Source organism: Neodiprion pinetum, chromosome 3, assembly GCF_021155775.2.
Source record: "Neodiprion pinetum isolate iyNeoPine1 chromosome 3, iyNeoPine1.2, whole genome shotgun sequence".
Classification (NCBI taxonomy): domain Eukaryota; kingdom Metazoa; phylum Arthropoda; class Insecta; order Hymenoptera; family Diprionidae; genus Neodiprion; species Neodiprion pinetum.
In genome coordinates this window covers 20,821,116-20,834,727 of record NC_060234.1, presented here as the reverse complement: position 1 = coordinate 20,834,727, position 13,612 = coordinate 20,821,116, and the positions used below count along the sequence as shown (strand labels likewise).

The following is a 13,612-nucleotide window of genomic DNA, read 5'->3' as shown; positions in this document are numbered from 1 at the left end:
TCAACCACTCTCTGGCTCCACATCGCCGAAGGGGGGCAGCAAAGTTTCAGAATTTCTAAGCTCCGCGTAATGGCATCGTCTTTCTCGCTAATAATCCGTACAGTTTTAACTACCCGAGGTTCGTTTGTTCCTCCGGGCACATATGTTCGCCTAGAACTTCTCCGTTGCGGCACTGGTTGTCAGAGCAACACGTTAAGGTCGTCTAATACTCCTACCTTTACCGACCGAGCAAATTCACCCTCTTTGTTTCTATATTGAATGAGCAAACGAAAGGAAAGGGTTGAAATTACGGCGGCGAATCACTTTTTAATTTGTCAGCGGAATTCAGGAAAGTTACTCAAATGCCGATAATCGTCAAAAAAAAATGTGTCGTTTTTTGACGCGTGTTACTATTCCCACATTTCCCGCATTTCGCAGGCCAAAAATTACATAGCTGCGATACTTTGCGCTATTCTGGAAAGAACGAGGAGCGGTTTGCTCTGTCGGTAAGGTGGGTAGGAGTACTCCGTGACCTTAAGCGCACATTTGATAACTTGGCAACTTTACAAAGAGACGGGAGACTGGAGAACGGAACTGCAGTATTCGCACGATTGCAGATTACCAATTCTTTCATGTTCGCCAGTTTTAGAGGTTGATCGGCCAAATATCCCTACTTTTCATTAATTTTCTTGTGAGTCTGTTTGGAAATTTATTAGATCCGTTAGATCTCTCGCTACGAGAGTTAATTTTGTTTAGGACACTATTTTCCGCAATTGCTATGTAACGGATTCTCTTTATTTTCGGTAGTCAATTCCGTACCGCTACTCGTATTTGTCCATCATAATCGATATCGGGGAGCAATGTTGTAAAGTTGAATACTTAACGACACTAAATGTTAAATAAGAAGCGTGTCAGTGAATTTGTAAAAGATAGTCTTCTAAATAGAATGAGCTATCGTACACTAATAAAATCGAATGCATTATTTACTAGATTTTTAACAATTTTAAATCCATTTCAAATAAAGCATTGATATCCAAGCTTTTGTTAATAATTGCCGTAATTTGTATTTTTGTATTCTTGCAAACATCTTTGTTACATTAGAATATAATAATATGATCGATGATCAACGTATCTCGTTGAAGTATCGCAAATTTTCATAGATTTTCAAATTATTTTACAAGATTTCAGACTTTGCAATGATTTTGAAAAATGTTTTAAAAAAACGTCCATGCCATGTTTTCCATATTTTCTGCAGTGATTTCAGTAACGATGTTTCAGTATTTCGAGGATTCATGCCGTGGAACATTTCAGGGAATTTTCAAACGTTGCAGAAGATACTCGCATAATTCATGAAATTTCTGTAAACCTCACGTGAAAACACTGATTTCGTCGAATTTCGAATGTTTCACGGAATTGGACGAAATTTTAACAGCTTCTCCGTGACTTACGTAGATTTCAAAGAATTTAAAATTATTCCATGTAAATACGGAAGCTTTCACCTGATTTAAAATTACTGCAATCCAATAATTTTACAAAGCTAAGAGATCTCGTTTCAATTACTTCCGCGGATCGGATTTTAAATCCACAGAGACATTTGAGTACAATGTGTCACAGCTTAGCCAGAAGTTCAGATTAGTTAAAAAAAAATTTTATTATCACCAAACTTTGATCGAAGGTGAAAAATATATAGAACTTGTTTATTTGAAGTCTACAAACTTCAGAATAAACTCTAACTGGATCTCTAAAAGAATAAATCATGCAAATATCTCTTTCAGACAACGAAAAAAGTTGCCAATTGCGTAAAAGGTCTTAAAGTCTTTCCTTCGTACCGTCTCCTTTTGTTTTTACTCTCATATCCCGAGAGATTTTAGTGATTTATGTAGAATTTGAAAAGATCTCAGAAAAATTAATGTTCAATTGCGCGTAACAATGCAACCGTATAAAAATCATATCGAAAATAAGACAAATAAATAAGACAAATACCTTTCTCGCCACAAAAGAAAGCTCCGAGAGAGAAACCGAAATTATACAAATCCCCAGCAATTCAGTCCTTTCGACTGCTCCAAATTTCGTCCAGTATCCACGTACTTGGTTCGTTATTGACTGCCGAATCTATATTATCTAGGCCCTGGACTTTTTATCTGGGACAGAAGAAAATGTGCAACTGTTAGTTTCTAATATTTTTCAAGATATTTCCACTGGAGGTAAATTTTCCGCGTGGATAAGATCGAGGTGCACATGAATACAACGGACGGAAAGGACATCCATTGGAGATCCAAATTTCTTCGCCACAAAATCGATGAGATTTCTAATGGTGGAGTTGTATTAGACTTTAATAAGCGGACATTTGAATACCTAATAGAGCTCTAATTCACGTTTTAGCCTGTAATGCCGAATTAATATTATTTCGTTGCAAAGCTTTCTTACATCTCATCTCACGGATTTCAGACTTCACCTGTACACTGAAATTTATTTTTTCAAACCTTTGAACACTTAGACGAAAAACAGTAATTGCATAGAAATATATAAGAACATGGAGGTTTACGATACATCGAATTTTCCGAAGACGCGGAAATCTGTTTCATCGAATATCGTAATACAAATGTGTCAGACTTCTGACAATTTTATACTCTGGCTTTTTGTACTTCGATCTCTCTTTTCTCACGATCACGGATATCGTGATATCCCCCAGAAAAGGAATAAATTCAAATGCAAATCTCCCGATCAAAAAATTGATACGTTCGAAACAAAAATTTTCGTGCGGTATAAAAACAAGTAGGAGGGCTGTACAATAGAAGGGTCACAATACCAGATTTTCAAAGGTACGGGAATTTATTCCACAGGATTTAGAAATCCATAAAGTCGATGTGCAGAAAAGTCAAAATGTAGAAAGATCGAAGTACAAAAAGTCAAAGTATAAAATTGTCAGAAGTCTGACACATCTGTATTACGATATTCGATGAAACAGATTTCCGCCTCTTCGGAAAACTCGATCTATCCCAAACCTCTATTTTCTTGTATCTTTCCACACTACAACGTTCACCGTAAAAGAAGAAGTTACATGTAACCGAATGTGCGGAATTTATTTTAAAAAAAAAAACAAAAAACAAAAAAAACCCATCGATACACGGCCTGAAATTCAAGTTGACATCGCAATGGCTCTCGGCTGGCTTATTTCCCGCTTCGACAGGTTAATCCGTGAGCCCCGCGAGCATATCTGAGGAAGAGACACCGTTAATTCAATGCAGTGGTTCTCGTTGAGGGAATCGAGGGAAAATCGAGTTACCCAACGTCTCCGAGTGACAACAAGTAGGCCGACGAGTTGCGCCGCACAGACTGCCACTCGGCTCCAGCTGAATAATTGAACCGGGTGCAGATGTGATAGCGTCGAATCGCTCCTCCCTGTTATCCCGGTTGACTCGAGAGCGAGATGAAGTTTCATTAAAAAATTGTCATGCACGCCGTCCGGGAAATGAAGGAGTTGAAATTACAACCCCGAGACTCGGGAGTATATAATATGAGGTATTCCATACCATTTCGACCTGGGTCTGACCCTCGACCCCTCAAATCTGGTTCTCGATTTTTCCTATCATTACTCTCACTCTGTCGAGCAATTACAAATTTTTTCAGATTTTTCAAAATGAATTTGAGCGCGTCATGAATTTTTGAATTTTTTTTTGGAACACCTCGATGGCCGTGATCGAAAAATCTGAAAAAATTCCCAAAAATACAGTGTCAGATATAAAAATATTGGTGCAAGATTCATAATGTCTGGGCTTTTGTTTCAACCTGTTTTTTAGCTTTTTAAGCAAAAATAAATGTAAAAAAATAGAAGCAGAGGTCAATTTACTATAGACCGTTGCTTGAAATTTTGTATGCATAGTACGAGATTTTAAAAAAATTTTCTCCGATTTTTCTAAAGTGTATATTTTAATTTTCGAATTTTTTTTTTTATCATGGTTGACAAAAGCGCTAAGAAACAGGTTGAAGCAAAAGCCCAGACATTATGAATTTTGCACCAATATTTTTTATATCTGACACTGTATTTTTGGGAATTTTTTCAGATTTTTCGATTACGGCCATCGAGGTGTTCCAAAAAAAAATTCAAAAATTCATGACGCGCTCAAATTTATTTTGAAAAATCTGAAAAAAATTGCAATTGCTCGACAGTGTGAGAGTAATGATAGGAAAAATCGGGAACCAGATTTGAGGGGTCGAGGGTCAGACCCAGGTCGAAATGGTATGGAATACCTCATATACATGTTATAAGCGTCGTGCCGCATCTTTTCGTGCTATGGAGCGGCGTAAATCGCTGTGTAAAATCAGAGCGAGTTCAACCTTCATACCACTGGATTTCCATTATTCTTATTTCATGCGCCGCTTCGATTTTATTTTTTTTTTTTTGTACCTCACGTTGCTTGGAATAGAGGAAAATAACGGAATTTACGATATCCAGACTTCCTGATCTCAGAAACGCCGTAGTTATATAATTTAACTACTATAAAATTGTGCACTTAGAATTTTGGAGAGATTGATATCGTCGAATAGTCACTGCAGGTGTGATCATGTATTCATATTGTAAAATATCAGTATTACGAACAAATTTCGAATAACGAAAAATGGTGGAAGGCTATCTTCTTATCAATCTATCTACAATTATAAGCATGTCGATGATACGCTCACTTTTAAAACGTTTGGATTCATTTTATGAAATTGGATATTTTAGATCCTTGTCTCTTTATTTTTTTTTTTTTTTTTTATCTACTACCATTCTGAATTCTTACCATTTTTTAATATTTTGCTTCATAATGAAATTTTACGTATCAGCCGGCCTATTTTATTTTCACTCTGACTCTCAACTAATTCTGTCACATCACAAGATTACAAATTTCAACTTCTAAAATTTCTGGTTTATTTCGAACCGAATTAAATGTGTCTAAACTTTGTTTAAATGTGCCTTTATTGAAATTATACCCTTTTCAAATTTGTACAGTTCGAACTTTCAAGCTTTCATACACGTGAGTGATTCGATATTTCTCCAGCTACAATTTTAGGTTTTCCTACGCCAATTACTTTCTAACGTTAACTTTATAACGCTGCTAATTAGCTGTTGTACCAGCTGATTTATACTGAACCGACTCGGATTTCTTACCCTCGAGCATTCGTCGTGGTTAATAGCATGTATAATAGCTGTTGCAGTATGAAAATATCGAAATATTTCTTTCGAAAAAATTTAAAATAAGTATCAAGAATGGAGTCGAGATACGGGGTATAAAAATATATCATTCGTCTCGGCTTTGTCCCGGGAAAGAATTGATTCCCAATTTTCATCCCCGTGTTTAGCTATCGTTGCTTCTTCGCCCCTGGCAACGTACAGACGGATATAATAAACGTGTAGCGATGTATGTGTTGCCTATATGTATGCCTGGCCTGCCTACAGCTCCCAGTATCTCAGACCGAAGGACGAATTGTATTATAAATACGGAAAGATCGTAATATCGTGTTCTCCCAATGCCCTTAAGCTCAGACATTCAAGTACCTGTGCAATTCCAGACACCGTTTTTACCCCCAAAAGGAATCTTCGATTTACATCTCCAGGGACGGAAGTTCGAGAGGATGAATCTGCGTGTTTGTTGAAACGTCACATTTTTTACCCTACCATCATTTTTGCGCTCCAATTTAAGTGAAGAAAAAATTGAATTATTCAAAAGTACTGACCAAGAGAACTGTTCTCACATTTACTTGCTAATATTTCCGGGTAAAACTTTTGTTTCGTTCCGACAGTTTATTTCGGAAAACACTTTTCATTTACAATGCTAGATCATGATTATTCAACATACTGGAAATTTCGAAATTTAATACACAAATATATTCGTACGTTGCCTGTTGATTAAAATATTGTATTCGTAAGCTACGAAGATCTCTTTGAAAATGTAAAATATCTATAGTTTTGAAGTTATAAACAAATGCTTAGAAATTTATTGAATCCGTTCGATTTCACTGTGCAACGGTTCGTCTTATTCAGACTACTATTTTCTGCAAAGTCACTGAAACGCTTTTTTTCAATACGTTAACATTGTTGAATATTCAATTTCACAACACCCCGCCAAAAGTTTATTCTATCAAAAAATAGCGATATCGCACTTATTATCGAAATAAAAAAAAAATCTATTCCACTGACTATCGACAGAATAATCTTCTGCAGAATAAAATCAGTCATCGTAGAAAAGATTCGAACGAATCTGCCAGATTTTTGACAATTTTCAAACAATTTGAAACGGAGTATTGGTATCTGAACTTTTGCTTGTACCTAATTTCAGTAGTTTCGAAGAGATTTTTTCAGCTGACGAACACAAAAATTTGACGAGTCCTCAACATGACACTATCCCGTGTCATATGTAAAATCAATAAAAAGCATCAAATTTTGGGCATCAACCCCAAATTATATATTCTATTTCTTATTCTATTCGTTTTTTTTTCTAACGTTGTCTTTGCCGTCTTTCACTCTTCCAATTTTTGTATCCTTCTATCTCTATATTTCTACTCCTGTCTATGTCGTAGTTCTCTGTCTTTATTCTGTGCTCCTCTTTACACTAGATATCAAACTAGGCTAAGTTTTTGGATTTGAGACTCTCAATATAGCTGAACTTTGTATACTTTTCTTGTTATTTCCCAACATTGCCATGGGAAAGATCTCAATAAACCATCAAACCATCAAACCCCCTTAAATACAGTTATTCCAAATTGAAGTTACGTTAAAATCTTCCCTCTTTAGTCCAAATTCTCTGCTCGGGTATCGTGTATATGCCATCACATACCCATTACATGATTACGTATATAGCCAAACAAATTTCATTTAGGTATAATTTTTTTCTTTTTCTTTGAAAATTAAAAATTAAAAATTAAGATAAGAGTATATACATATATATATATGTGTACATATATACATGCGTATAACGCTACCGCAACGACGGATGTCACCGACCACAAGGTTATATACGATATAAGGCAAGCACGATGTAAAAGTTTTCAACAAGTCGGAGCAAACTTTCCTAAGTAAATTAGTTGGATGTACCCGAGAAAGTTATCATTCTTCCTCTCGTTCCCGTCTCACTCTCCGTCTCTTTTCCTCTCTTATTCGACGAGTAATATTCATCAACTAAAACCATCGCATCGCAAAGCCGTGGTAGAATTTCGCGAAAGCTCTTACGCGACGAAGAATATCACGTGCGTATAATACCTGCTACAAAATTTCTTTTCAATTCGTAATTTCATCCTTTTTCTCTCGCCTGTCCTACACTTCCGTCTTCAAAGGAAAGGTGATAAAGTTTTTTCCTCTCGTAAAATTCATCCGCGTACGGAGTTGTGCAAAATACTTTTCAAAGAACTTTGGTAACGAATTAAAAGTATCGAAGAGAAAAATCCCAAAGATAATCGAAAAGCTTTCTGGAATTGTCGATAACGAGGTATGGAAAAAAAAAAAATAAATAAATGCCGATTTCTCTACGATTTTAATTATCTTTCTGATTTTACCGCATTCACAATTTTTCAACAACATTCTATAGGTTCCTTGTACACTTTCCTACGATCAAAGGGATCCGAGTTAATTGAAAAGTGTATTTCAATTAATTCTGTCTACAAGAGCGATTATTTCGAAAAAATGACTAACAATAAATCGAGGACGTATTTACGATGTGAAAAAGTATCTTACAGAAGAAATTGGCCAGTGAAACAGGACGTTTCTCCGAAGAGGTAATAAAGCGACTGAAAAAAATGTGTGCAAAAAAATGTCTATCAATTAAAATGAATTTGGTTGTAATTGATTTTAGAGGATGACGTTTCTCTGAATCAAGAATACACTTCTTTGGCCATATTTACCAAAGCAAACGAACCGTTTCTCTGTGTCTGGGATAAAGAAAAAAATCAACACTATCCCGCAAATTTTTCTTGAGAAACCGACTTCGGCACGTCTTTTCCAGGATCTTGTAAACACATCAAGTGGTCACGTATCGTGGCTGAAATCCAGTAATGTGAGCCACACGCAGCTCGTTATCGACATTTTACTTGTCACGCACGCGATTCTATTCGATGGGCTTCAAGATGTATCCCCGGCGTACAGTCAGAACAAAAATGGTACCGAACCAGAACAGAATAGACAAAACAATAATTCAAAAACTGTCACTGTCCTTTTTGAACTTGAATTGAAATAAAATCGCCATAGATAATTTTTTTTTCTTCAAGCAATCAACGGATTACAAAGTACCGTGCACTCACATTTAATACCAAATATTACGTAGGTTATATTTGATAAAAATTAGGTTTTGCCAAACAGAAAAGTGACAATTTGATTAAAGTGATTTGGAGTAATTGATAAAACGAAATCAACCCAGATCCATCAGAATTACAAAAGCAAATCACAATTTTGAAAATACAAAGGACATATTACGAACAATTCGAGAGCTGAACATTCTCTGTTCCAATTTGCTAGTTTACAACTCATTCCTTTGTCGTATCGTTTTGATAATTGGTCGTATCAAATGTTCGGGTACGATTTATTTTTTACCGGAGTGTACGCTCGCACGTATCCCTTAACCGCCTTCCAAAGTACGTGAAACTGCAACGAACTTACCTGTTTATCCGGTTCCTTTCCTTTGGCTGTGATAAGACGTTCGCAGTAACATCCTTCGAGGAGAACGACGCCGCTGGGTCGTGAGCAGCTTTCGCTCTCGTAGTAGAAGAGGAGATTCTGCAAGGTGAAGAGGAATAAACGCACGTGAATAAATTTCGGCAAATCGCTTATGGGACGACGGCCGAAGTTGCATGACTAGCCGGTGCCGCCTCACGCAGGAAAGTCTCTGGGAAATGAGGTTTGCTAAAATGGATGAGAAGGAAAAAAAGAACAAGATGTGAGAGAAGTACGCGGATGCGAAAAAACGTTATAAAAATACGGGAGGTAGGTTGGAAACCAAGTTAGGACGGAAAGAAGTTTTTCTGGAGAAACGTTGAGACGGTATTTTTTGACTGTACGATTCCAATTCCAAATTCAGTGTAAATATCAAGAAAAATGCGTATCCGGTCACGGAACAAAATTTCACAAAAAAAAAAAAAAAAAAATTAGAATAATAGACCTGTTATTTAGGAAAAAAAGACTTTAAGAAAAATCGAAATGATTTGACTAATTTCTTGACAAACTTCCTAACTAAGCGCGGTAAAAATGGTAACAGAATTATAGAAATAAAAAACCGTGTAACATATTTACAAAAAAATATCACTTTAGAAAACTTTTACAGTACCTAATCTTATATGTAGTCAATCATTATAAACTAGTTTCGAACCTGACTTGCTTGCTCGGAAGGAAACACCGCAAGGATCAAGTAATTTGAAGTTTCAGAACTTCGTTGCCATACGAACATACGACGAGAAACAAATTTCTGGAGTACGAGCATCATCTTACTCAAAAGAGCTGAATTTCCCCAAGGTCGTGAACTTGCCCCGTTTGCCCCGCTCGAAGCGAGGGCAACCCGTAAGCTGCAAGCTGACGCTCGTCAAATTACGCTAGTGGAAATTTGCGAGGAAAAGCTACAGGGAGAATTAAAACTGCACGCTTTACTCCTTAGCCCGTTAATAAGGATATATTAAGGAGGCTGGTGGGACAAAAATCGATACACTTTATTAATTTCATCACGAGATAGTCGTATATTAAATATCTACAAGACTATTGTATTCGCGAGACTCGAAAATCGCTTTAAATATGTGAAAATAGATCGTACCGGAATAATAAACAAAAGCTTGGATACCGATGCTTCATTCCGAAACACTTCAAAATTCTTTGGGATATAGTAAATTTGTTCTATTTCATATCCACGACGGGTCGTTTTATTCGGAAGACTATTTTCGACAAACTCACCGAAGCAGATTTTTTTTAACACCTGTTTAGTAAGTTAAATTCTCGAAGCGAAATGCCCCGTTTCTGAACAGTGCGGTAAAACGACGCTAGCGTATGCGCTTGGCTCAAATTCTCAATTTTACGCACTAGAGCTTCCTTGACGCATGCGCACGTTCCAATAACTTACTTTTACGCTCGGACTTTATTTACAGCGAATGGCGTCATTGAGTTCGATCTAAAGTTTGCGCATTCAGGCTCAGTTTCGTGAAGGCCTGTGCCTCTGGCCCTCTTGATTTCCCTTGATGATTTAAATTATTATATCACATTAGTTTGCTTCGCAAATAAAACGTTCCTTTACAGGTGTTGGAAAAAATATCTTATGCACACGCGCATATGCGCGATATCTATCTCGTGTGTATACAGAACTCGTCCGAAATCGCCGACTTTCCGCACTCGTGATACAATATACTACGTCAATATCAGTGCAATGTTGTAAAATTATATATTATGAGAAATAAAAATAAAAAGAACGTGTTTCAGCTCACATTACAACGTTTCAGATAGTTTTCCATGCGTCCCAGAATTTTTTTTAGTCATTAACGTAATGAGATTAGCTCAAGTAAGACTTTCTAAGCCTTTCTTTTGTCCTAATTTCGTTTCACCCATTTTTTCGACCCGACCCTACGTCCCATCGTTCTTAATTATGCGCCAAAATGTGTAGAGCACGTCCTGCAGGAGCGGTAAGAAGGCGTGGACGTTTTCGCGTTGGGTGAAAAGGGTCTTCAATTATCAAAATCATATTTCTCAAAATCCTACTTAAATTTACCAAAATTCTGGTATACGAACTCGTTATCTTTACCGATAAGGGATCGAATAAATATCAATGTCCCGCTGCAATCCCATTCGAAAAAATTTCCTGTACAAAGTTCGAAAACTTTGTACACACGTGTAGAAAATATCAAAAAATCACGTAATTTTTTCCCTGAATTTATTATGAAAATTTAGGGAATGATTTTGCCAACGTTGAGGTGAGAAAATAAAAAAAAAAAATGAAATGTAATTACACAATGTCGTAATAGAAAATATGTTTCCCAACTATATAATATATAATTTTCCGTCAACACTTTTCAAACCTAACCTATTGAACTATATTGCAGGACCGACATTCGGCATTTTTTTGTAGAACAGCCCCCGTAATCCGGGCCTGAGGCAGAGGCTTGACGGTCGGCTTTGTGCCGAAGAAATCCGCTCGCTCCGTGCTTCGCCATTCAGGGGATCCATATTCGCCCCTAAAGACGGCTGAATACATCGGGAGAACGCTTTTTGAAATCCCCGCACACGTCAGGCGCTTACATACGCGCCTACGTCACCCTCGCTTTGCACGGGTCACGACCCCTGGGGAAAAATTTCTAAACAAAAATAGCCACGAGTGCCTCGCGCACGGTTGTCCGAGCCGAAACAATCCGGACGCGAAACACGAGTGGTTGTTTTACCGGTGGTCAAATGGAGGGACGTCGATCATCCGATTGAAAATACCGTGGATGATGAAACCCGACCGACGCGACATTTTTCTGTAAGTTATAATCAAGATGCGGATTGGCAGAAAACGCGGCAGCCGAGGCATCGAAGGGTGGGGGTGGAAATTATGAAATACCAAAAATTTCACCGGTCCAAAACCGAAATTTTTGATATACGATTTTTGAAATAACGAATGATCGGCGTATGGAAATTGAGATTTTCGATAAATTAACAAGTGGAATAACTGTTTTCCTGAAAGTTTATCTAACCAAGCGCTCTTTCAACCGAACAAGTATTTTTAGAACAATCTGCATTCCGAATGAACAAAGCGCGGAATGTCAAGACATGGAAAAACGTAAGTTTCGAAATTAAAAATTTAGTGCGGCTGATACTTCAAACAGACAAAAAAACCACAAAAATTACTTGTCGAAAATTAGAGTTCAGAACGAGCAGAATTTCGATTCCTGAAATGCTGAAGGACCAAAATTTCGAAAAGACGAAATACCGAATCTACTGAAAATTTCGAATTTGTAAAATTCTTCAACTCGATGCTAGTTTTATCAAAATTATCTCATTGTGTTGTCTAAACAATCGTCAATGTCATCGAAGAAAACAAGAACGCAAAGGAATAGGCAACATATTTTTAATAATATTCATACAGTACATCTTTTTCCCGTACGTTCAATTTATTCAAGACATTATTACATTAAATCGTGTTCCACATTCACGTACGCGCCCTCGTGTCACTTAACAAGCTGCAACTGGTGACGATGGAAAGAATAAATGTGTTTCTAACGCCTTGCAAGCTTTCGGTATTTTGTCCATTCTGTCTTACAATTAGTGGGTTTCGGAATTTCAACCTTTCGAGTCTTTGTTCATATTCGTTTCGGATTTAAATTCGGATTCGTGAATTTTATAAAAAGGCCCGAGCCTGACGTTTGAAAATTCGACTTTCTGCCTGTTCGGTAATTTCGCAATTCAATATTTTGCACTTCGCAGTCTTGCCCGTTTTCGAATGAAAAAATCGATATAAATTTATTCATACATTTTTTCATTCTCAACTGTTATTTCTCTACACGACAACTTTTCGTATTTACGATCTTTCTGTGTTTTTAATTATCGGTAATCTAATTTTCGGGATTTCATACCGTCGACTTTTTGGTGTTTTGCATTTTTGTACCTCACTCGCATCGAAAATAACGATTCTTTTTTCAACTAAAACTGACCACGATGCCAAATCTCACGTGCCCAGTTTATCCAAATTCCGAATGATCGAAGCTCCAATTTTTTTAAATTTCACGAAAATTCCACACTCTTCACGCGTTACGCAAACTTTTCTAACTAATTAAAAACATTCGGAGTTTCGACCCTTCAGATAAACAAAATTCGAAGTCATTATGATCGAACTGAATTTTGACCCGCACCCACCACTAGAATTAAAGGGGAAAAAGAGGTTACAGAGAACAGCTTAATCAAGGGTCGCTGAATCAACAATGACTTCCATTCTATGATAAATCACGAAGATAATACTGTTATACTTCATAATATAAATTCAAAACTATAAATATCATTGAATCCGACCGTCTTGTGAAAAAAAATGGAAATGAATCGTCCATGAACCCCTGAAATTGTCCTTTGATCCAAGATGGTGACTACGGAATCAGCTTTTATAAAACACTTTCAATTTCTTACGGCGTGATCGAGTAATGTGAATAACGTTTTCTCGCATTTCGTAAAAATTGAATGCCAGCTTGATTGAATAAAAAAAGTAGACTTTGCTATGTTCTAACGATACAATCGAGTTTTTTTCTCCTACAATTTTAAGAGATATTGGAAATTCTTGAATCTTCGCTGCAATGTAGATTTCTTTCTTTTTTTTTTCTTTCTCTTTCTCTCGACATTTGAAAAAAATTCTGAAAATAATACAGATCTGCAACCAAAAAACTGCCCAGGTTTTTTGTACTGTTTATTTTAAGTTTTCACTCATTGAATCCGGGAAAAAATCCTCAAGAAATTCCATCACGTCAGGTTTTTTCTTGTACTCTTATAAATTTATAGTATCATTTAGAGTGAAACTCCCGTTTAACTCGAAATATGGTATCCTATTCTTGATCCTGAAAATCCTGTGCAAATGCGATTTCTTACTTTCATTTAATATGTGTCAGAGTAAGACTCAAGAATAAATGCAAACAGTGTAGCAGAAAATGGAAAGTTGAACGTGTTCGTAGA

At 36.6% G+C, this 13,612-nt stretch overlaps 1 protein-coding gene across 1 annotated transcript in view; it reads right to left on the bottom strand.

The window, feature by feature from the left end:
- The window catches only part of LOC124214303 (ras-specific guanine nucleotide-releasing factor 1), a 111,175-nt gene that overhangs the window by 83,708 nt on the left and 13,855 nt on the right, over nucleotides 1-13,612 (bottom strand). The window contains exon 4 of the mRNA XM_069134425.1: nucleotides 8,609-8,725. Within this exon, the coding sequence (XP_068990526.1) occupies nucleotides 8,609-8,725 (117 nt within the window). The remainder of the gene's footprint in view (nucleotides 1-8,608; nucleotides 8,726-13,612) is intronic.